At 41.4% G+C, this 26,196-nt stretch overlaps 1 protein-coding gene and 1 pseudogene across 1 annotated transcript; one reads left to right on the top strand and one right to left on the bottom strand.

The window, feature by feature from the left end:
- The first annotated feature begins 234 nt into the window (after positions 1–234).
- Positions 235–7,070, top strand: LOC125525571 (annotated as a pseudogene).
- A 13,771-nt stretch (positions 7,071–20,841) lies between these two features.
- LOC125525208 lies at positions 20,842–25,557 on the bottom strand. The gene is made up of 12 exons (XM_048690219.1): positions 25,382–25,557; positions 24,629–25,219; positions 24,318–24,445; positions 24,003–24,079; positions 23,760–23,905; positions 23,449–23,516; positions 23,295–23,349; positions 22,678–23,196; positions 22,409–22,537; positions 22,168–22,316; positions 21,671–21,748; positions 20,842–21,113 (listed from the first exon to the last, which is right to left on the bottom strand). The coding sequence occupies exons 2-12, from the start codon at positions 25,127–25,129 to the stop codon at positions 21,014–21,016; spliced, it is 1,950 nt and encodes a 649-aa protein (XP_048546176.1). The 5' UTR covers positions 25,130–25,219; positions 25,382–25,557; the 3' UTR covers positions 20,842–21,013.
- Positions 25,558–26,196: the final 639 nt, after the last annotated feature.

The raw sequence follows: 26,196 nt of genomic DNA, 5'->3' as shown, positions 1-26,196 counted from the left end.
TAACATATTTTTATTACATGATTAACATTTAATATTAAAATCTTGATTGCATTGCTAGTTTTCTTGCTATACCTAACAAATAGTATACTAAATAATGTGCAAATACACATGTACAAATAATGGTGCGTAAATAAAAAGTAAAAAACATATAGTTTCAAGATTAGTTTTGATTAAGTAAAAAAATTCAATATAAGTATGTAAGACCGAGTCACTCTCCAGCTGTTGTACATTGCAATGACCACCCGCCAACTGAGCCTTGTCGAATTGGAACCTCCAATGCAAGTTTCAGTAATTAATTTTTATATCTCGGTTCGCTACTCCATGTCACACTTCTCTAGCTAAGTTCAAGTTTCAAATGTTATAATTTTTTTTAATTTTGAACCTGTGAAAGTGAGAAATTTAATTGATCAAAACATTCATTCAATTTGTTTACAAATTTATTTTAGAAACACCGCAACTCAATTTTTTTGAAGTTTAAATCTTGTGAACCTTGGAGTTCAATTCCTAAAAGTCAACTTTCTTAAAAATGCTCTTCAAGTTTTGAAGTTGATAGTTATGTTTCCAAAATCGTAACTTTGGGGCCGTTACCAAATCTATTATAAAAAGGCACTGGTTGTGACGGCCCAGGTTGTTGAATCGGGCAATTGGCATGGCACGAGTGCATAAGGGCGGGCCGGGATATGTATCGCTTTATGCGAGAGGAAGGATACCCTCGCCTAAAAAAACCCTCCAAATGCGATGGTCCAACTCGACATTAATATTATTTTGTTTACTATTTCCGAAAATATTTTAAATACCTATGTTCCAAGAAACTTAAGGAAAAATCTCTTAAAATATTCACCACAAATATGAAACAGGTTACCACAATTTAAAAATTATGGGTAAAATTTTAAAATGTTGACAGCATTGATAAAAACTAAATGTTCATGACATTTAAATTTTTTCACACATTTGCAATAAAATCTATGTGAAATTTAAAATAATTATACAATGTAGAGAAATATTTGTGTAATTCAAAAACAAATCTTTCAGCGCATTCAAAACAATTGATGTTACATTTTAAGAAATTTTCACGTGTTTCAAAAATATGTTATTTCATATTTCAAAAAATGTATACGATGTAAAACAATGGTCATATAGTTTTAAAAAAAGCGCTTTCTACCACTCAGACAAATATTTCACGTGTATTTGGGAAATGCTAACACTTATTCAAAACAGGTTTGAAATTGTGAATTTTCAAAATATTAATCATATATGTAAATAAATTTCAATGTGTATGACATGTTATATATATACAAGAATGTAAAATGTGTATGAAAAATTAGACATCAATAAAAATATTTTAAAAAGTTAATAATGTAATTGAAAAATGGCAAACATGTGTAACAAATTTTCAAAAAAGAAAAGATAGAAACCCATAGGAAATCGATGAAAACCCAAGAAAGAAACAAAAAACCAGGAAAATAGGAAATGAAAAATAACAAAAGAAACCATAGAAAGACGAAAGAGAAACTATGCAAAGCAATGGAAACCCAGATAAGAATTATGGGATAAAATTTAAACAAGCTACAATATTAAAGCATCTCAAACACGCGCGCGAAATATCCGTCGCGCTGGATAAACTGCCAATTTTTCTTTAATGTAAAATATTGTTTCATGGCTATTATTTCTCCATGTATACTTGTCTCCAGAGTAACCGAGGTCACGCAATCCACATTCTAATAATGCCATTCTAAACTTCTCCACTACTGTGGTTACACAATTCATCACCGGACATTTGCTTACTTTTGTTTTTTTGCTTGAGACGCTGGACGGCCCAGCATGATCCATTGAAGTACCTTCATTCAGCCCGTCCTCTTCCAGTCATCATCCCTCCCGGATCACCTAAAAAAAGCTAAGATCCCGGCGGGCGCGGACGACGACGTGACCCTCGACGCGCGCCGCTTCGCCGAGGGAGCACCGGCAGCTCTGATTCCTTCTCTTCAGTCAGCAGGAGTCTCCACGGGGTCAGCCTGCCTGCTTGCACGCCAGGTGCTTGTCTTTATTCCTCACTTAGCTTCAACTAACTCCATTGTTGTGCCCAGTCCGGGTGTTACAAGAGGGACCGGGTACTTGGCATATAATCTCTGTTTGTGTGGATGTTTGCTTCTGAATCATGAATTCCTGCCGTCGACCTAGCATGTTACCGGATAGTGATTTTCTTTCCTTTTTTCCACAGCAGAGTACATGCTTATGTCTTATGTGGGTGTTATATGAAGAACCCTTTGTTATTCTCTTTCCTTTAATCCTGCAAATAAAAATGTCCCTTTATATGTACTCCCTCCGTTCCATATTAAGTTGTACTAAATCAGCGACGAGTAATATGGAACGGAGGGAGTAGCCCTCTCCTTGGCGACAGCCCTCTCTCGATCTATCGCTTCCACTGTCTCCAGGTTTCACAAAGAACATAGAGACAAACAGAGAAAAAAGAGTAGTGAGACACCAGATATCAGGGGCGGAGCCAGAAAATTTTGCCATTGGGTTCGCTCATTCATTCTTTATGAAAATCTGATACTAATTTATGAAGATTAAGGTCTAATTGCAACAAAAAGTATAGCACTCATAAACAATACTCCCTCCATTTCATAATGTAGTGGGTATAGATTTTTTAAAATGTTAAATTCCGCCAACTTTGACCAAATTTGTAGGGAAAATAATCAACATCTACAGCACCAAATATATATGCTATGAAAATATGTCTCACGGTCTATCTAATGATATGTGTTTGATATATTCTTCAAATACATATTTTTCTCTATAATCTTAATGAAAGAGTCCCCCAGATGCTTTGCATCAACACCCCAGTGTCGTAGGGCATCTTCACAACGAGCCCCACAACCTCCTCCTACCTCCCGTCATCACTCTGCTAGCTCCGGCAGCAGCCGCCACGCACCAAACCATCGAAACCCGAGCTCCCATGCCACCCCTGCATCGACTACATGCTCCTGGTGAGCTCTGCTTCCCTTTCTCCCGCTCTCCTGAGTCTCCTGGCAAGCACCCGTGGCTCGGACGACCATGGCAAGGGCACCGATGCGTTCATGACGAGTTTGTTGGTATTGACCGGAGGAGGAAGAGGAGTGGGAGTGAGAATGACGGGTGGGCCCTACACCAGCCTAATATTTGAATCAAACATTGTGAGTTGTTTCATGCCACATCATCATATATGGAGGGACCCAACTGTCAATTTTTCCGTCAAACAACTCTAATCAACCGACCAGCATTTTTTGCAAACTGTCATCACAAAGATGGTGGGTTTTTGAAAATAAAATCTGAATGGTAGTGGTTTTCAGAATTAGGGTCCCCAATTGTGGTGGTTTTTTGCAATTTACACCCATCTAAGCCCTCCCTTTTTTCTTTCAAAAATTGGTTCAAAGCTGGGGAGGGAGGGGGGGCATTGGCCCCCTTATATTAACACATTGCTCTGCATCGCCTTCACCATGGCCAGTGCTGGAGCGATGTCGTCCAAGTCAGTGCTGGCACCGCGATCCTACCGCCGAGCCCAAGCTCATGGTCAGGCTCCTCGCCGAACAAAGCGGCGAGGAGGCATAGGTGCGAACTGCTCACTACTAGGAAAAGGCTAATTAGTGGCGCACCTATTTTGGCCATTAATGGCGCACTACAGGTGCGCCACTATTATCATGCCATTAGTAACAAAATAGTAATGGCGCACCTCTGGTGCGGGCCATTACTATGCCTATCTGGTGCGCCATTACTATCTGGCTTAGTAATGGCGGAGTGCGCCATTACTAACAATTTTTTTTCAAATTATTTTTCAGAAAAAAAATTCAAAAAAAATTTCAATTTTTTTCTTTTTTTCTTAATCTCGGGTCAATATACTTAATCTCAAGTCAAATCGCACTCTACGGTCAAACTTCATGGAAGGTCACCATCCTCACACTACTCCAGCCCGAGCACGCTTAACTTCGCAGTTCTATCCAACCCCAGCACCAGCTCACTTCACAGGCACTTGTTGATATATCTATCATATCAATCCTATTAAACCTTGTTGATGTCTAGGACTTTGTTCATGTTCATGAGTGTGATGAAATTTTGAAAAAATATTTCAAACTTCCCGGTCATATTACGTATCATATTTTGAAAAAAAATGCAATTTTTTTAAACCATTTTTTTTGTTACTAGTGGGGCACCTAGCAAATGGTGCGCCACTAGTAAGTTTGAATTTTTTTCATTTTTTCCCCTCTAGATCTTAAAAGCCCCGTATCTTTGGTTCCGTTAGGTTTTTGAGGATTTTGAAGATGTTGAACATGGTTCACCCAGTTCAATTCGTATGTAACTTTTTGAGTAGATGATTTTTCATATACAAAACTTTTTAATCCGATTTCGTATGCAAAAGTTATGCCCATTTTACTAAATTCCAGAGAGATTTTGCAAATAAAGTCGAAATTCATATTTGTAAATTTTTCCAATAACTAGACCACATATCACATGGGAAACTTATTTTCTTTTATTTTTTGACATTTCCATCATTTTTTTATTTTTTTAACTGAAAAGGCGGTCCACGGGGGGTGGGGTGCATTAATAATTTTGAAAAAAAAAATTTGTTAGTAATGGTGCACCAGTGGACAATGTGTCATTACTAGTTTTTTTATTTATTTTTTCAAAACTACTAATGGCGCATGGTGGTGTGGTGCGCCATTACTACGTCTACTAGTAATGGCACACTATCCCATGGTGCGCCATTACTAACAATTTTTTTCAAAACTACTAATGGCGCACCACACACTAGGTGCGCCATTAGTAATATGTCAATAATGGCGCACCTGTATCTGGTGCGCCACTGCTAGCAGTGACGCACCACATACATGGTGCGTCATTAATGTCCATATCATCTATAACCATTTTCCTAGTAGTGGCTGATCGTAGTCGGCACTCCGAGGCCCGCCGAGCCCTTAATCTGGACGGCGGCAACCCAACACAGCCCATCAAAAAACACTTGCAACATCTCCTTCCTGCTCTACTACCACTACCGCTACCATTTGTCTACTACTGGACGGTCAGCTACAACATTTGTCTGCTACTGGCAACAACTTGGTTGGACCCTTAGCTTGCTAAGTTGTAAGAGCCTAGTAAGGGTTCGACTTGAACGAAATAACCTTGAAGGAGATATCACCGGGATGGAAGCTTATCCAAATCTTCTCTATAGTGATATCAGTTCAAATAAATTGTTCGACAGATAATCTCATCTTTGGGGTGAGTTCTACAAACTTACTGTGCTACGTGCATCAAACAACAATATAACTGGAGTAATACCATGAAGTATAGGGAAATTAACTCATCTAGGGATACTTGGTGTTTCATCAAACAAGCTTGAAGGACAGATTCCGAGAGAAATCAGCAACGCAACGATGTTGTTTAACCTGAGCCTTTTCTGGTAACTTGCTCCGGGGAAATATGCCACAAGAAATTGGATCACTGAACAACTTGGAGTATCTATATTTGTCATCAAACAACCTAACTGGGAAAATACCAAGATCAATTGAGCACCTAAATGGTCCAATTCCTATCGAACTTGGGATGTTAGTAAACCTACAAGATATGTTGGATCTAAGTGACAATTCAATTGTTGGCTCTATTCCAAGTTTGTTAGGCGGTCTTGGTATGCTTGAAGCCTTGAATCTTTGTCACAATGCACTGAACGACAACATTCCGCCATCATTTCGAAGCATGACCAGTCTCCTATCCATAGATGTGTCATACAACAAACTAGAAGGGTCAGTGCCACATACTTAGGTTTTTCGAAGAAGCTCCAATGAAATGGTTCAGGAATAATAAGAAATTGTGTGGTGTTGTGAAAGTTTTGCCCCCTTGTGACCGTCCTCGAAGTAGTAAACAACGGAAAACATCTGATGCTAGTTTACTAGTTATTATACCAGTTGTTATATCTTTTATGTTTGTCATTACACTAGTAACATGGCATTGAAAAAGGAAGAAAAATAAGATAGAAACATCAAATGAAGTACAACAGACCATGATGTACCCATCTGGAACTTTGATGGGGAAGACGTGGACAAGAAAATTGTTGATGCCACAAACAATTTCAGCAATGATTTTTGCATCGGATCTGGAGGACATGGATCTGTCTATAGGGCTTAGTTACCAATAGGTGAATTATTAGCGGTGAAGAAGATCCATGTGGTAGAAGACGATGAGCAATTTAACCGTGAAATACAATCATTGGTGCACATTCAACATCGCTACATTGCAAAGTTATTTGGTTACTGCTCTGCAACTCAGGAAGATTCCTTGTATATGAATACATGGACAGAGGGAGCTTAGCAACATCTTTAAATTGTCTAGAAACTACAGTTGAAATGGATTGGGCGAGGAGGTTAAATATTGTTAGGGATGTTGCTCATGCTTTGTCATACATGCATCACGGTTGCTTCGCGCCGATAGTCCACAGAGATATAAAGAGCAGCAATGTTTTGCTTGATCTTGAATTTAAGGCTTGCATCTCAGATTTTCGTCTAGCAAAAATACTAGATGTGAATGTACCAAACTGCACTAATCTTGCCGGGACAAAAGGATATCTTGCCCCAGGTAAAATTATATCACTATGTTGGTACTTTTAGATAAACATACTAGAAGAGTTTTTATTGATCAATGCACTTAGATGATATAGGTAGCAAAATTGACTCTCGAATGTTGATATTTCTTCATAGCTTGCATACACAACAAAGGTGACTGAGAAGTGTGATATTTACAGCTTCGGAGTGCTGGTTCTAGAGTTGTTCATGGGATATCACCCAGGTGATTTCCTTTCATCCATTGTCGACAAAACTACGTTGCTTCGGAATTTGCTGGACGCACGGCTCCCACTCCCGGGAGCTGTGATCGCAAGTGAGATATTTCAAGTGATCATCGTTGTTGTCCGGTGCATAGAGCCTGATCCATCACACCGTCCAACGATGCAATAAGTACTCAAGGTGTTCTCAACAGTTGAACGATCACCTATTGATCATCTTGATTATCTCCAAACGGGCATTGTCATCCCTACCTGTTGGTCATGAATGTTCATCTGGCTAGCACATTGTTGTTTGTTTCCTTGTGATTACATAGCCTCTGTGTTAATTTGTTTACTTCCTTACCCTCATGCCCTGTAGCTATTGTTTCGCAATTAGCTACATATGAATATTTGTATACAAGACCGAGCTCCTGCTATTTGTTAATAATAATTAATGAATAATCCATTCACATCCTATGTCGGATGCCACCTTATAGATCCTTATGGACATTATAATATTCTCACGCCATGAGCTGCTTCCTATCACTTGGGGCTGCAGCAAGCTCCAGTAGTTGCTTATAAACAATAAATAAGATGGGTACAATGAAGCACCATTTCATGTGGTTTTGGAATAACTGGCCTAGAAAACATGCATATTTTTTTGTTTCGTACGCATCGAACATTAGATTCTAGCTCGAAGATATATACAAGTATTGTAGGGGAACGCAGCAGAAAACCAAAAATTTCCGACCTACGCACCAGCCCAGGACCACTATGGAGACTGCATACATGGTTTGATCCTTTTCGTTACCGACTCGTAGCACAGCGGGAAGTAGAGTCGATGACGATCGGCGGTGCAGATCCCCGCAGCTAGGATTTACAACCTCCCAACCGCGAGGATGTATACCCTCATCTGCTCCTCAGACAGCCCTCCGGGAGGCGGTCGAATAGTCCCACGGACGGTGTTGCGGACAGCCCTTCGGGAGGACCTACAGAACTCGGACCGTCACTTGGACAGCCCTTCAGGAGGCATTCTCTAACAGCCCCTCGGGCACTAAGATCGAAACTATGACCTCTCTACAAAGTTGCACACATACGGTGTCATCTATCTGGCAGGGCTTCGCCGTCCAGAACTAGTTCCTGTCGGAACCCAGACAGCCTTTCGGCTCTACGAAACTGTTTCACTGGGAGGGAGAGAGAAACTAGATCATGCATGGAACTTGTATGTGAGAAAGAGTGAGTGTGGAGGGCTGCCCCTCTACCTCTATTTATAGGAAATCCCAAGGGGTAGGGTAGTTTCACACAAAAACCCAAAATGCACATGAATGAAGTCCTTCCACAAGGACCTAGGAGTAAAACCAAGGAACAAGAGAGTCCCCAAGGGGGGATACCCCATGTGGCCGGCCACACCCCCATGAGGGGACCAAAAAATGGCTCCTATCCATCCATGTCATCCCCAAGATCTTTTGGAGCAAAGCCCTAAAAGTTGGCTTTCCATAAAGTAACCATAAAGCTGATTTTCACTATTCACGACGACAATTTTCAGCGTCTGATCGAACTGAAAATATTTATGTGGGCTTAGAACATTTCTAGTACCCACCATAATAATTTTCAACGCGTTCTGGAACAATTCCAGTTTAGTGATTTTCATCTGCGAAAAGCATCTGAACCGGTTCCTGCAGCTCCGGAACATTTCCGGTTTTTATTTCTGAAAAATTCCAAAAAGTTTCCAGAATGATTCTGGCACCCTCCAAGAATTATCAGGCATGTGCCGAAACCATTTTGACTTAATGGCATACCCCGAAACAACTATTTCGGTTTCACCGAAACTCATCCGGTGACCTCTCTCTGCGGAACTTTTCCACTGTCCGAAACTTTTCGGTGTTCGCAGAATCTTTTTCGATGATTTTCTCTCAGACTCCCTGTCTAGTATTCAGTAGATAGATGACCCTTAAGCGTGTGACCCTATAGGTTCCGTGAAGTAATAGACATGACCCGGAACCCCATCCGATCAATGATCAACATCGGAGCCGTGGACACCCATATTGACCCCTATACCCACACGAATAAATATTCGAGTGAACCTCCAGTTGCAGTGAGCTATTCCTGTTGCTTCGCGATATGTCACAAACACCGAGGTGAGATTTGTTGCATCCCCGTGGACGAACCATTTGTCCACCATGCAAGTTACCTCGTTACCGATTTTGTTCTCTTTTCTCTTTTCCGTGTTCCGGCATCCCGTGATCAAATCACACTATGTCTGGCCAGACGATGATGGATACCGTAATACCGAGAGGGCCCGAGAATATCTCTCCATCGTCGGAGGAGCAAATCCCAATCTTGAGCTATCAAGTTACTTGACACACTTTTCCATGAACCCGTAAGCCGCCGTAATAGCCACCCATTTACGGATGACGTTTAACAAACCCCAAAGTTCATGAAGCAAGCATGAAGAAACTCGATACTCTCATGGTCTAAGGAATCATGCAAACGTTAACCATCTCTGTGTTATGTACCATTAACTTGTGACGAATGAATCTCATAGCATAACATCAATCCGGGTCGATTCAACACAAATGTTCTCTTAACATTGTGCCCTCAAAGTTGCTGGCATTGACATGCCCATGATCAGGAAAACATAACATCATGCAACACTTGAGCTAGTCTTAGAGGCCAGACTAAGAATACTTCTTACCGTTTTATTCCACACGTGCATATGAGTCTTCCTCCGAGCCTCGTGGATATTGCAGACTCGAGAATCATTGCAGTTATAGCATGGAACATAAACATAATTATGAACTCGGAGATAAATAATATCATTTATTATTGCCTCTAGGGCATATCTCCTACAGACTCCCACTTGCACTAGAGTCAATAATCTAGTTAATGCTAATGCACTTTACACCTATGGCATACTGGTGTAAAAAATGCTTCGCATGTGGTATAGCCTGTAGTCCATCGGATCTGACAATTTCAGCTCCGTGTGTATCTCTGCATATCCTCGCATTTTCATGCTTTCAAAAAATTCATATTTTGTGTGGAGTTGGCGTTGTATGTATGTCAATCATAGGTCGAACCTTGATTCCTCAGACTGAGTTATGGAGCAACTACCTGCAGTAGTGTCCCATTGACAAAAGCCATCTTGGAACCATACTAAGTTCATGAATGAACTATATGATTCAACGTCTTCTTTTGTCGCTTCTAAAGCGTCAACATACTTAGTCATTTGTTATAGAATTCGCCACAGTATCCTGTTGGGAACAATTTCCAACTACCATGCCACCATATTGTGTATTACACAAAACCCTTAACTTAAATCGAAAATCGCATGGAGAAAAGATGAAGACTGTATCGATGTAACATTTTACAACGAACTCTTCATGATCTCCGCTTGCAAGAAAACATATCATCAGTACTTACTCTAGTACTCAATGACATCTTTGACTGTTGTCCCACGATCAGTACTTTGATCACTTTAGTATCCATACTCGCAACACCTTGGGAGTATCGGACATATCTGGTTGTTTTGCATACCATGGAATACATGATTAATCCAAACACAAAAGTGTGTGGAATTTGCATCATGTATTTTGCTCATCAGTGTTTTGGGACACCGAGTCTTGCAAAAAACTCTTCCATGTGACTCCGGCAAGAATCACTCCTTGGCGGTTTTAAATGCTAAAAGGTTTTAGCACCTGGTTAATATGTATTCATTGCTTAGCCCTATTAGGTAAATCTATCTCCATAGATCATTATGCCTAATAATGAGGCTATTTAGCCTAAGCACTTCATCAAAAAACTATTTTCAAATGATGTCCTAATTCGTGTCAAGAAATTTATTTCCAATTAACAATGTGTCAAGCACACAAGGTTTTTAGAAATATTATTATGCTCCCACTTACTTTCTTGAATTACAAGCATCTTCGTTACCCATTGATGAAGTCAAACCCCTTTGACCATTTCATCAAAGCACGGAGATTCCAACTCCATTTTGCTCTCTTTTGTCCATCGCTGGAACTCTGAAGTTTGCACCCTTACTAGCATCCTCTGGATAGACAAAATGCCTTGGACTATAACACATGCAAGTCCTTGGTTTCATTTCCATCAGATGGAAATCCTATTGTCATCCATGTTTCATATCTCATGATTGAAATATGTATTAATTGCTAGTTCAACCCGAACCGACTTTAAGCATCGCTACGATGAAAACAACCTCATCGTAGTCAACTCTTGAACTTGTTATTTCAACAAGTCGAGCTTTATGGATAAAACATTTTTATCCGTATCAGTTTTAAGTTCCATAAATATTCGTTAGACTCTAAGTCTTCCGAAAGGTGTATCAAGGTTTTAATCTTGAATCACTTATATGGAAACTAACTCGGGTTGTATTGGCATTTAGCCAATTCTGGAGTCAGGGCCCATCAACGCTTCCTTGTGTATCGTAGGTATAATGTTGTCTAACAACAATATCTCGTTTGCGCACCTGAGAGGTTTGCACGAGCCTTGCCTACGTGGTTCAGCTGCAAGTTCGACCGAAGTTCATACATTTTATTGTAGAGACTTCCGTATCAGTCGCAGTAGAAAACTCTGGAATTACTTCCAAGGTCTCTTTCCTTTGATCTGATGACGAAGATACTGTTTATCTCGTCGAGTTGCACTATTCTCCCACTCACCTTTTTGAAAGAACCATTCTCTTTAAAAGCACACCGTTTCGCGGCAAAACTATTTGCCTCGGTATAGTGAGGGAGGAATACCCAACATTTTGGTATAACCTACAAAGTAGCAGTTGTCTGATTTGGAATAGGGTTGTAACCTTTTTGCACAAGCCCCATATTCCAAATGTTAAGAAAAGATATAACATGGTTGGGCATACCATACCATGGCTTCATTTCAACAGACCCGATGTAGCTCTTTTCAGTGTAAAAGCCGCAGTCTCTAAAGCATCACTTTAAAAGGGATAATGGCAAATTTATTTATGTCATCTTTGACCTTACCATATCATAAATGGTTTGATTACATCTTCACAGACATTCCACTCATAGTGGTGTTCCGGAAGGTGTAAGTTATGAAACTCTTTTCACAACTCATCAGACATTCACTAAACTTGTAACTCAGATATTCCTTTCTGCAATCAAATTGTAGAAACATAATTTCCTTGTTACAATAACTTCTACTTCATTTTTGAAAACCTTTTGAATGATTTCAAAAGATCCAGACTTACGTCTCATCAAGCAAATATCCATATATCTACTTGAGTCATTTATGAAGATATATAAATCCACTACTTGCAACAACATTTATTGAACTACACACATCAAAATGTATGATCACCAATAAGTTTGTTTCTCATTCCTTATGGCCTGTGAACGGTATTTCAGTCACTTCACTTTTCGGAGGAAAGTTGCAAGTGTCAGATGATTCAAAATCAAAAAGACTTCAAAATCCATCATAATGGAATTTTCCATGCGGGTTTCTCCAATGTGACCAAATGTAGTGCCACACTTGTGTGGTATTCTTTTAGTCTTGTGACATTTAGCGTCAGTGTTACGGATGTATCATATTACCATCAATATTCATAACATACATCCCATCTTGGATGGAAGCATGGCCCTTCATGTTATTCATAATACTTAACAACAATTGTTGTTTTTATGAACAACTCTTTTGCAACAAACATTGTGCAATGGGCTAGAGTTTATGAAACTCTAAAATGAATTATGAAAGTAAACCTAGAGGTATTGTATTATTATCAATATTCATAACATACATCTCATTCATAATGAAAGTATGGCCCTTGTGTTATTCATAACATTGAACATAAAAAGTTCTCTCATGAACAACCTTCTTGCAAGATACCTTATGCAATGGGCTAGAGTTTGTAAAACTCTAAATGAATTATGAAAATAAATACAGACGGCAATACACCGATGGAAGGTATAGTAACATTTACCATGTTCCCTATGTATACCTTAACCTCATTTCTGGCTAGTCTTTCAGGCCATAGTAGCTCTTACATTGATTCGCAATAGAATGCAATCGAGCGGGTATCTTTGTGATTAACTCACAATACCCAAGAATTAGTGATTAACATGTTTAACCATAATTCCCAAGAACTATATCTTTGACCAGCCTACTATACATCAAAAACTTGTGTGACATTCATACATGAGCTGGATATTCCAGTCATCATTCTTTCTGCCTTTATACTTCTAACTGTTTAACTTTTAGTATTTCTCCTACTCGCAAAAGAAGCACCCAACTTAAGAGTGGCGTTAGCCCCGGACTTCCTAGGCGTGTAAGTCATACTAACACCCTTTGGACACTTCCTTTCTCTTTAAGTTGTTGTTTTATTCACCTTTCATTATATGATAGGCGTTCTTCTGGATCCCTTTCCCGGCAGTCAAATGCATAGTAAACACTTTTACTAATACTTGCAAACAAACATTGCTTTGTTTGTATCTGAAAATAATTTTCAGTTCCATGAATATCATATAACTATCCCAACTTTCGAAGTTTGGGTTTCATGGAAGCAAACATATTCCACTTGACCGTAGCAGAATTATAGCTTTTGGATCGAAGGACGAGAGTCACATGATCCATAGCATTAGCGGGAGGATACGAAAAGCATGCGATAGGACAAAATCCTTCTTGGCACTTTGAGGACAATCCTCACATTATGTTACCAAACGTAAATTTTTAACCAGATATTTAACGGCTATTCAATTTTAACAGGGAAGGTGGAAACGCGAGCCATTATTCTACAACTATTTTGCAAGAAACACTTAGACAGTGTTCATAATTAATTGCACTGAGAATTAAACATGTTAATTCAATAGTGCGCTCCCACTCAAATCAATATCTCTCAAAATTGATTATGAGTGACACAAGATCCAGACTTCAATTCATCGCCATAGAATCATCATCTCATAACGGGAATTTTAATGGGTAGGCCAACTTGCCGATCACATCTCTATGTGACTCTTGCTCATCTTTCGATGCGTGTGTTCCGAGCTCAGGACGATCCTGCCATGAACGTCAAGACAACCAAGTGATCTTGCTGCGAGGTCTGACCTCACCCGCCTCACACTTCTCTAATCGTTCGTACCCATGCATCCATGGCGCACCCCGAAAAGATAGGTGCCGTGACGGTGCTACACTTGGGAGAACACTAACGACTTGATATTTTAGTGAGAGATCACCCTAATAAAAAGCGACTACCGCGCAATCAAGAAGGGTGCATCATAAGGGATAAACATCTCAGGCAATTCATAATAGCATGATATGGTATAGCCCTTTCTGACGGAAAAGTCTTTCATTTCTTCGTCTTCGGCATTCGCGTCGGTGTTCACCTTCGTGAAGATTGCCACCACCTTGTCGATGCGCCAGATAATATTGCTATCTCTATAGCTAATAAAATAAGTGCATTACTTAAGGTTGACATGCAGGTCATTAAAGTGACAATCATATGGCTCCAGCCATCATGCCGAATCATGACACACAGGTCATGTTAATTACATCATATAGTCATCTCATACATAATCAAATTGAATATGAGCATTGCTATACCACATCACATGCACATCCTGCAAAACCAAGTTAGACGCCTCTAATCGGTTTATGCAAAATTTTATTTTACGTGGCTTCTAGGTTTTGACTTAAACCGCAGCTACCAACGTTTTATCATCAAGTATGATTATTCAAGTTGCTAGATTAACATCTCGGGGTGTATGAAACACGAGATAATTAAATCTCGAGCCCCATACTAAACTTCATCATATGCATGACCCCCGTGCAGATCATATCTGCAATGCCCTTTCATCAGCGAATTTCATCATTCTTTTGACTATGCCAGAACCCAAAGAACTGACAGCACTTCCATGATCAATCAGGATCACGGATTGCCAGAACTTTGTCAAATTCCACCATGCTGTCTCGAGATTGAGCAAACGCAAATTCTAGGGAAGCAACAAGAACGCCGGGTAACAGATTTCATCTGTCACCCGCATAAATAATTTTCAGCAATAGATCTCATCTACTACCTAATTATATTATGCAATACCCATACATCTCCATGTATTCTAGATTGAAACCTGCATCTACGCATAGCACGGCTCTTGATGCCACTGTAGGGGAACGCAACAGAAAACAAAAAAAATTCCGACCTACGCACCAGCCCAGGACCACTATGGAGACTGCATACATGGTTTGATCCTTTTCGTTACCGACTCGTAGCGCAGCGGGAAGTAGAATCAATGACGATCGGCGGTGCAGATCCCCGCAGCTAGGATTTACAACCTCCCAACCGCGAGGATGTATACCCTCATCTGCTCCTCAGACAGCCCTCCGGGAGGCGGTCGAACAGTCCCCCGGACGGTGTTGCGGACAGCCCTTCGGGAGGACCTACAGAACTCGGACCGTCACTTGAACAGCCCTTCGGGAGGCATTCTCGAACAGCCCCTCGGGCACTAAGATCGAAACTATGACCTCTCTACAGAGTTGCACACATACGGTGTCATCTATCCGGCAGGGCTTCGCCGTCCAGAACTAGTTCCTGCCGGAACCCAGACAGCCTTTCGGCTCTACGAAACTGTTTCGCTGGGAGGGAGAGAGAAGCCAGATCATGCATGGAACTTGTATGTGAGAAAGAGTGAGTGTGGAGGGCTGCCCATCTACCTCTATTTATAGGAAATCCCAAGGGGTAGGGTAGTTTCACACAAAAACCCAAAATGCACATGAATGAAGTCCTTCCACAAGGACCTAGGAGTAAAACCAAGGAACAAGAGGGTCCCCAAGGGGGGATACCCCATGTGGCCGGCCACACCCCCATGAGGGGACCAAAAAATGGCTCCTATCCATCCATGTCATCCCCAAGATCTTTTGGAGCAAATCCCCAAAAGGTGGCTTTTCATAAAGTAACCATAAAGCTGATTTTCACTATTCACGACGACAATTTTCAGCGTCTGATCGAACTGAAAATATTTATGTGGGCTTAGAACATTTCTAGTACCCACCATAATAATTTTCAACGCGTTCTGGAACAATTCCAGTTTAGTGATTTTCATCTGCGAAAAGCATCTGAACCGGTTCCTGCAGCTCCGGAACATTTCCGGTTTTTATTTCTGAAAATTCCAAAAAGTTTCCAGAATGATTCTGGCACCCTCCAAGAATTATCAGGCATGTGCCGAAACCATTTTGACTTAATGGCATACCCCGAAACAACTATTTCGGTTTCACCGAAACTCATCCGATGACCTCTCTCTGCGGAACTTTTCCACTGTCCGAAACTTTTCGGTGTCCGAAACTTTTTCGATGATTTTCTCTCAGACTCCCTGTCTAGTATTTAGCAGATAGATGACCCTTAAGTGTGTGACCTTATAGGTTCGGTGAAGTATAGACATGTCCCGGAACCCCTTCCGATCAATGATCAACATCGGAGCCGTGGACACCCATATTGACCCCTATACCCACACGAATAAATATTCGAGTGAACCTCCAGTTGCAGTGAGCTATTCCTGTTGCTTCGCGATATGTCACGAACACCCGAGGTGAGATTTGTTGCATCCCCGTGGACGAACCATTTGTCCACCATGCAAGTCACCTCGTTACCGATTTTGTCCTCTTTTCTCGTTTACGTCTTCCGGCATCCCAGTGATCAAATCACACTATGTCTGGCCAGACGATGATGGATACCGTAATACCGAGAGGGCCCGAGAATATCTCTCCATCGTCGGAGGAGCAAATCCCAATCTTGAGCTATCAAGTTACTTGACACACTTTTCCATGAACCCGTGAGCCGCTGTAATAGCCACCCATTTACGGATGATGTTTAACAAACCCCAAAGTTCATGAAGCAAGCATGAAGAAACTCGATACTCTCATGGTCTAAGGAATCATGCAAACGTTAACCATCTCTGTGTTATGTACCATTAACTTGTGACGAATGAATCTCTTAGCATAACATCAATCCAGGTCGATTCAACACAAATGTTCTCTTAACATTGTGCCCTCAAAGTTGCTGGCATTGACATGCCCATGATCAGGAAAACAGAACCATCATGCAACACTTGAGCTAGTCTTAGAGGCCAGACTAAGAATACTTCTTACCGTTTATTATTCCACACGTGCATATGAGTCTTCCTCCGAGCCTCGTGGATATTGCAGACTCGAGAATCATTGCAGTTATAGCATGGAACATAAACATAATTATGAACTCGGAGATAAATAATATTATTTATTATTGCCTCTAGGGCATATCTCCTACAAGTATTTTGCAGATTATTTCTTCTATTGGCCCAGTTTATGGTTTCAGATGATTTTCTAAAGTGATATGATTCATATCAAACAACTCATATATACAAGCTAGTTTCAGATGGTTTTCTCCTATTTATACAAGGTACTTTTAGCATGACGAAATATGCAGGTAGTGATATGATTCATATCAAACTAGAAAGATAAGCTAGTTAATATGACAAAATATGCAGGCATTTTTTGCCTGACATTGACACTAGTGCTCACTGTCAACTTTTGGGTTTGGCAAGTATTGCTTGCCCATTGGCTCTGCCTACTCATAGTTTTGTAACATGTTGGTTGCCACGTCAGTAATTATAACCCGACTTATAGAGTTGATGTGTATTGCTTAGTGCCTGGTGTATCACTACTGGAATCGAATTGTTAGTTTAGTGCCAAATAAGGATGAAAAACACTTGGTAAAGGCTTCGCCAAAGTTTACAATCGGCATACACACTTCCAGCAAAGGACTCCTTGCCGAGTTTTTTTGTCGCGCATTTGCTGGGTGTCAAAAGCCAGTACACGACATAAAAAAATAAAAGACGGAACAGAGCCGACAACAGCAATGTTGCCACTTGGCACAGATGATTTGCCAAGTTCATATGTTCGGCAAAAGAGAAGGCTTTGTAACATGGTTAACATTATAGGGATGAAAACGGCGTGGAAACGGACGGAAATGGGCGCTACCATATTTGTTTTCATATTTTTTTGCAGAAGCGGAAACAAATACAGAAACCCCGTAAACGAATACGGAAACAGATAGTGCCGAAAACAGACACGAAGCGAATACGGAGCGGACACGGAAACAAAACTGTGTGTCCACCGGAACATAAAACCCCCCCTTAAATCATAGAGAAATACAGAAAAAAATATTTTTTATAGAATGGTTAACATGGCTATAAAATAATGTGATTGTGTTAGCAACATAGGGCAGTATTGTAGTAATACATGACAATTTCGTATAGGGTCTCGTTGACTACGTTTGTGGTAGTAAAAGTTGGTCCTCAAATGATCCATTCTGCCATGAAAAAAAAATGATCCATTCTGCTCATTCTACTCATTATGTGGTGTTTGGTAGTTGGGTTACAAAGTAGCCATGGGCCTATAGTAGAAACGGAAATTCCATATTCACGGAAACGAAAAGTTTCGTTTCCATGTTTGTTCCATCGAAAAAGACTGTTCCATTTTTGTTTTCGTTTCTGCATAAAAAATTTCATTTCCATTTTCATTTTTTTTTAATTTCCATGTCCGTTTTCATATCTCCCCTCTGTTTCTATTTTTCCTTTGGAAAAGTGGAAACTTTTCACTCCATTTTCATCCCTAGTGAACACCAACAAAACAAATCGCCATCGGTGGGGCTGCCGCACCACACCACAGCTTCATGACCGCCGCATCGCCACCACACCCAAGCCGCCACAGCACGCCACCATGCCTTGCAACCACGTTCTTCACAATTGGGCTGTTGAGAAATACCCGTCCGTTCCGTGTACATCCCCAACACATGGAGCTCATACAAAGGCATGGGGCGACAAGGGATGCAGTCGGTGATTCCGTTCGTGTGGTTTCTTCAACAATTGGTGTGTTTGATTCCAATTGCATGCATGTGTTGTTCTCGGGATAAATGAGAGATGGATGCAGCTGCATTGGCTATGTCAGGTCTCGCCACTTCCATTGTTACAGAGTTTACTTCACTCACTGGCACAGCAACAACATGCTTTACGGGATGGTCTTCCAGACCAGGTTGTTGATTCTCTTCGATCATATAGTACATTTGTTGTTGCCAACTCTTCTTATTTTCAGAATACTGAGCAAAAGCAGATGAAGATAACTGCATGCAAATATTCAGAGTTCAGAAAAAACAGAGGAAGTTCAGCTTATGTCGCTGGAGATCAACAGAGTTTCCCAGCCTAGTGGGTCTATTTGGAGCTGGATGTCAGCCAAGTTGTTGAAACGATCCATTCAAACAACCTGTATGTGAGTAAAATTCCATGCCCTTTTCGACTGACCCGTTGTTTCCTCATTTTGTATCAGGTGGACGAGGGAATTAACTCTGAAATAGTCCGGTCGGTGCTCCAAGGGAAAAAAGGTAGCATCCACCATTGACGCCATTAACATGTTGTTCAGGAGCTTCAGTTGCATAGCAGAGAAGAGTTATTCGTCTCTTGAGTCCCAAGCAGCAAATCAAACAATGCGAGGAGAATGAGAAACTTGTTTTCTAGTATTAGTGTTTTCATCTGTAATAAGATGGCCGCATGCATCGTTCTGATGCAGAGGCCATGAGTTGCCATTACCAAGCAGGGGAACAAACCTCCATCCCGAATTCCCATGTGCAATCCCCCAAATTATTATTTTTGTACCAAATGCAGTGTTTGGTGTAAAGTGCAACATTTGTTATATTATTTTCATTCTAAGATTAGTATGCACAATTAGCACGCATAATTTAGGACACACACAATCGGCAAGTGATGTGCTGATCACATTCATGAAACCGATGTCCAAGTCCAACAACATAAACATAAATGATGGACTGTTACAGGATAGCAGGAAGCCACCAAATCTGAATTCATGAGACACAAACTCATGTGCATTCAGGACAAACTTTTGAGAAGCGCTTTATCGTCTTTAGGAGACGAGTCCCCATAACCATAGCGGCACATCCAGCACCTAAGAATCCACCATTACCGCATCAGAAATTGATAGCACAATGCCCAAAGGCTAGAAAGGACAACCCAGCTATCGAGGAAACAGAAGCCGCAGCTACTTAAAATGCCAACCTGATACCTGAAACACACCCCAGCTCTGTCTCGAGCGAGATTCACTGACCCTGTCGACTTCTCTGACTGACGAAAGTGAAAACACCAGGCTTGAGATGAGGCATTTGCAATCCACCGATCCATTTTTATATCGCAATAATTTAGGTACGAAAGTTCCGACCTCGCTGATTCAATCGCTCATTAATTGGAAAAGAAAATAACTGAACATTTGAACCATTCTGGATGGTGTACCTTTGGTGAAGTAGATTTGGCGCTCTAGACCAAGTATCCCACAGTCTAGTGTGCATTATCCTTGTTAAAAAGAAAGAGAGGAAGATAGCAGTTTCCATTAGCATGAGGAGGCCGGTAGCATCTCTGTCCGTCCCATGGTCGGAAGGAGGAAGATTATTTTTCTGGCCCTGATGGAGTCAACCTGACGTCTGAAACGGCTCTGAAGCTACAACCAAATATTCAGAGCTCATAAATCAGAGCAAAAGCAAAGGAAGGGACCTGCAAATATTCAGAGTTGAGAAAACAGAGCAAAGCGGAGTAGTAGAGGAGGCTAACGACAGGTAAAACAGAGTTGAGAAAACAGAGCAAAAGCAAAGGTCGCGGCATCCATCATCAAGGGGTAGAATTAGGATGTGTACCCAAGAAGTAGGACACGGAAGGGGTAGAATTAGGATGTGTACATTTGCATAGCATGCATTTGAAAATCTGGGGAAATTTCAAACTTTTGTTATGAGATTACAAAGTGATTGAGATTTGAACTTGGTGATGAGTTAGAGCTAGGTCATCATAAGTTTCAAAGTAAATTTCAACATGATCTTTGTTCAAATCCAAAATTTGGGCTTTCAAATTTAAACAATAACATAAGTGAGTCTTTGACTCATAAACACTTACACAAGATAGAGGGTTCTAAAACAAACATGAACCATACAAAGATATTTGAATTCAAAATTGAGGTTTGAATTATTCAAACTTGAGTTCAAATGAGAAAATTCATAACAAGAAGAATAAAATTCAGAAAAATATTAACAATATCGCAATGCTCACAAAAGTATTCTTATCCACAACAGTATTTTACAATATCAATTACAAGAGGAAATATCAATTCGTGAAATACATAAATACATTATCCCAATCTCCGTGATGGACTTCGTTGCCTTGCCTCCTGGGGAGGTCGTTCCTAGTTAGTTCCCGTTATTAGTCCACTTGCATTGCTTGTATTCGCAATTGGCAAATTAACCTCCATGATTGCTATCATTGTCTCAAATGCTATAGCGAGCCTATGTAATTAGAATAGATAATCAGAGGTTAGCATTGTGAAATTGGATAGAATCATAATATATAATAACAGAGAGAAAACAAACCGAGCAAGAACAGTTGAGTTGAGGATTATAGTTTATGAGAAACCATTTTGTGCCTCTCAGTGTTAGACTCAGAATTGGCATAATTCTTTTAGCTAGACTAGTAATAACTTCAGAACAAAATATACAAGCATTTGTCAGTTTGCTGTCTTTATTTGCACACCCACAATGTTTCGGATTGTCCAAGTTTTCATGTATAGTACTCTGTCCATTTTTATAGGTAGCATTAGCATTTGATCAAGCATCCACCATTTACATTCAACGTTTCATTATAGAGCTTGCTTTGCAAAATTTCTGAAAATAATAGTGCTAGCATCAATTTCTTCTTTTTTTTCTCATTCTTTGGTCAATCTGTACTTTCTAAATCCCGGAGCAATTTGCGGGATATCCTTTAGTTATTATAGAGAAGCCACACCCAACATGTATTTTAGTACATAAATGAAAATGCTAATACAAAAAAAGAACTTGAGAAGTACCTGGGTCGACCATTTATGTCTTGGACAAATACCAAATCACGACACTTGCTGTTGGTAATGTGGACCATTTTCTCAAGCCTATATAATTAGGAGACCAGCTTTAGTTATATGTGTTGCTTTCAGGAACAAATAAAAAACCTTCCATGTCACTGGATTAAATGATGCAATGCCTGGCCAAACCTTACATGCAACCCCAAGAACAAACCAGATATCAAGTAATGCAGACAATGCTAATTTTTTAAATAAAAAGCACTGCTTGTGGACCAACTACAGGTACCAACCCACCGGAACAGCTAGTTGTGCCAAGATATGATATGACCCCATTGTAGTCACGGTGGTTTGGGTAATCTTTATAGGTTGTAATAACATGAATGCAGTCTTCAATATTTTAAATAGATTGTTGGTCAAAAATAGTATGCTTGAATCATGGAATACATGCATATCTTTAAAAAAAAGATGGACAGAGCTAGTATATTGAGCAGAAGCATTATAGTTACCTGTAGGTACTGGCATGCCACAAACATACAGTCCCGTCATCTAACGTTGTAACCAGTATTGGAAGCTTTGGGTGGCAAGCAACCCAGGTCGTTTTACGCCCACTCATGCTAAGAGTGTGAACAACTTCTCGTGTCTTCAAATCCCATATCTGATTTTCACACAAATTATGAGGCTTATGTATGCACACACCTATTATCAATCCTGTTATGAAAACAATCATTAATGCTTAATATTGTTCACCTCAGAGTTGTGTGAGTTAGATCTCAAAGTAACCATCAAGTGCTGATGACCGCGAGTGAAGAAATAATCGGCCATGACGAATGGCCCCTTCAGTGTGGTTTCAAGACTGGAAGTTTTGATGTTCCCGGCCTATAAATCTCATGCAGAGAAGACATCTTTTAACATTGGATATACAAATAACTACTGAAATAACTGAATTAGTCAATTATTCACTAACTACAACATGCACACTGTACGAGGACTTAGGAACGGAAGATGCTATAACAAACCTTTACTCCGTCATAAGAGGTAACACAAGCAAAAGTGTTAGTGTCCCTTGGATTAAACTTTACACTGTGCACACCATCGTAATATGTATTCTCAGGTTTCACGTAGAAATTTTGAAATTTCTTCCAGTTCTTGCTCCAGTCCCAAACCTTGATATTTCTACCAAAAACCGATGATGAAAGAAGGTATGGCTCTGTTGGATGAGCAGCCAGAGAGTCCACAGATATGCCATGAGCTTTCTCCTTACCAAAAGCAGACAATGAAAGAAGGTATGGCTCTGTTGGGTGAGCAGCCAGAGAGTTCACAGATTTGCCATGAGCTTTAACCTTGTGTGGCTTAGTGTCGGTGTAATCATAGACATAGATGTGTCCGTGACCATCCCCCACTACCAAACATTTCCCTTCAGCTGTAAATTTGACTGAAAAAATTGAATGTTGGACAGGCTTCTCTTTGAAGTATTGAAAAATGGCAGGTCGCTGGCATGCACCCTTGTCATTGAGCTGCAACTCCATCACAGTTTCCTGCCACATAATCAGCCCATTAAGTTTCACCAACTTAATTTTCACTGCATGTCTGTATTAGCAACCACACGCTGGCTATAAAGTAGCAGTAATGATACCTTCTTCTGGTAGTCCCAAATGGAAAAACTCCCTTCCTCATGACCCGTCACAATCCCGTGATGCATATTATAGTGCAAATAAGAGGAAATCTTGGAATAACTAATAAAAGAGTTGCGTCACTGGATGGGCTATAATTCTATAAATATGACTCACCATGGCTTAGTGGGGTGCGCGTCAATGGATGTCTCCAAGGTCGTATCCTCTATTGGTCTTGATATGATCTGGTAAAACCAGTTAATATAATGCAAATAGTTAAGAGAATTAACCACTGCAGGAAATTAAATGATCAATCTACTACATTCTACAAAACGTTAAAAAAATTATCTAAGGCCCATCGATTGAAGAGTGTTGGTTTGAATGGAACACAGGGATTTTGGAAGGAACGTGGAATATATATCCCACGTCTTAATAGGATACATATGGGCATGGGTAGCTTGAATCATGCATGTCAACATTATAATTACCTGGCAGGTTGCTGGGTGACAAGTGATAGCTGTCAGCATTGCCCGATACACCTCTGCCTTCAGGTTCTCAACATGCACCATAAAGCCACTGTCCATATTCAGCTTGCCAACAATGAATGACTTCAATTCTCCGGCTTGTCTCTTTACTGTATAAAAGACACTTTTTAAGTTTGATTTCATCCATTCTTATTAAACAGCATGATGCAAGTAATGGTCAGAGTAACATGGAAGATGCGACGTTACCATCTGGTAAGGAAGCATGTGGCACCACCGTGCTAGGCCGTAGTTTCTTGTTTTTCTTCTGATTCTTAACTTCCGTCCTGCAAGTTTCGTGCAACAAAATCAAATGCTTTACCAACAAGTAGAGGTAGGAGGTTAACTCAACGACGTTTATAACCAACAAAATTCATAAAAATAGATAAAAGAGGCATGTTTGGATAATGCATAGAGCACGCCAAGTAACTGAGCATACTAATCCACCAAGATATATAAAAGGGACATATACATTTGGATAGCTCTATGGCAGGCTAATTGAGCGTACTTGTGCAGGTGCTTTACCTGGTAACATCTATTTTCTTTGACTCCCCTTTGTTTTTGTCTTGAGAAGTAGCTGCAACTGTTTCCTTTGCCTTCCCTTTGTTCCTAATTTGAGAACTGATCTGGTCGTCCTCCACCAATTTTTCCACCTGAAATAGGAAAAGAAAACTAAACAAATCCATATACAGTATTACAACTGATAAGCTTTACATAAAACAATGTGGTATGTTATTTAGAGCTCTGCTTTTGTACGTATTTAACAAGAAAAGAAATAGATTTTGGTATCATCCTGCATAAAGATGCTGTGGTGTGGCAAGGTAAGACAAGGATACCTCTTGTGGCAGATCAGCATCGGGCCGTGCAGCAGCAACAATCTGCAGAATCTTGGCCAACATTGAGTTGGTATTGGTGACGTCGGTGCGGAGCTGAGCCATATTTTCCTTAAGCTCGGCCTGCTGCGAGCTGTTAAAGACACCGATGGCAAGCAGCACGGCGCACATGTTGAGCAGCACATGGAAGCAGACCCCGTGCAGCTTCTCGGCGATGTCTTTGGCGTTAAAAGCACGGCTCGGGACCCCCTTGCGCTTGCACTTGTCGACAAACTCGGACGCGCGCTGCAGGGCCTTCCGTAGGCCCTCCGCCGTGCCCCTCATCAAGTCGTCCTCCATGATCTTGGGCGACCGCTGCAGGTGCTTGGAGATGGCTCTGAGGCTGAGCAGGAGGGCGTCGATCTTGCGGCACTCCTCCATGTTGTGTTTGGCGCTCTCCAGCGCGCTCTTGATCTTGAACCCAAACCCCACGAACTCCTTTATGGCGCTGTACAGAGTGTCCATCTCTTCCTCCGCACGACTAGAATCGATTGATCGATCGATCGGTCTACAAAATCAATCGATCGAAAGATCCCCTTTTGCAGACGGTTCGACCTGGACAAACAGAGGAGATGGACAAGGAAAAGAGGGGTTAATTGATCCCTGGAAACACTAATCCTAAGAATTTTGCAAAATTCCCAATCCCTAGGAAAAAAATCCCCAAAACCTAAACCCTAGCGTGTTGAATGAATCCCCAAGAGCGATTTTGTTCAGTACCTCAGCTGACGACGGCCTGAAGAAGAGTGTTATCGATTGATTGATACACAAGGGTAGGGAAGGGAAGTGGAAGAGGAAGGGAAGGGGGATTCGGGAAGAGAGCAAGTGGAAGCAAGGGAAGCGAAGGGGAGTGGGATCGGGAAGAGAGCAAGTGCAAGTGCAAGTGGAAGCAAAATCCAAATTTGGGAGGGATGATTAACACTCCGGTCCGGCGCAACAACTCACGCGCCACGACTTTGCCAGTCATCGGTCGTCTCCTACCCCACACGCACGGTTCTTGGAACTGGCCCACGGCCCAGATGCCATTACACTTTCAGCCCACTAATGGATGCCCTCCACAAGTTGTGCAGAAGCAGTGGCGGGTGCTTTTGCATGCCCGCCACACATGCACGCCCCTCCTCCGCCCCCGTGCCACGCTCGCTGCCGCAGCCGTCCTCCTACATCGCGTCTGCGCGCCCTCGTCGCCGTCGCCTCTCCTCTGCAGCGCCTTCCGACCTCTCGCCGCTGCGGCCCGTTCGAACCCTAGGTCGAACCCTCCTCTGCCGGGGCACTCTTCTGCCGCCCCCCCCCCGCCCCCCCCCCCCCCCCCCCCCCCCCCCCCCCCCCCCCCCCCCCCCCCCACCCTCATCGTCGCGACTCCGCCGCCGCCGCCCCTAGTGGCCGGGCCTCTCCTCTGTCCCGACCACTACACACAATGGCGGCCTCAGCCAGCAGCCGGGGCAAGACACCGCTGCCGGCAGCGGACTCCTCAACCTCCAAGGCCGGTACAAATCCTTCTGCCGATTCTATTGTCACTGTAGAAATTAATTACGGAT

This window comes from Triticum urartu, chromosome 7 (assembly GCF_003073215.2).
Source record: "Triticum urartu cultivar G1812 chromosome 7, Tu2.1, whole genome shotgun sequence".
Taxonomy (NCBI): domain Eukaryota; kingdom Viridiplantae; phylum Streptophyta; class Magnoliopsida; order Poales; family Poaceae; genus Triticum; species Triticum urartu.
Note: the sequence above shows the minus strand (reverse complement) of the source record. Positions and strands in the feature narration are given on the sequence as shown.

Coding starts and splice junctions, on each gene's coding strand:
- LOC125525208 (XM_048690219.1), bottom strand. CDS start 25,129: ATGGACACTCTGTACAGCGCCATAAAGGAGTTCGTGGGGTTTGGGTTC. Junction 24,446..24,628: donor ATGCTGATCTGCCACAAGAG/GTATCCTTGTCT, acceptor TTCCTATTTCAG/GTGGAAAAATTGGTGGAGGA. Junction 24,080..24,317: donor AAGAAAATAGATGTTACCAG/GTAAAGCACCTG, acceptor CGAAACTTGCAG/GACGGAAGTTAAGAATCAGA.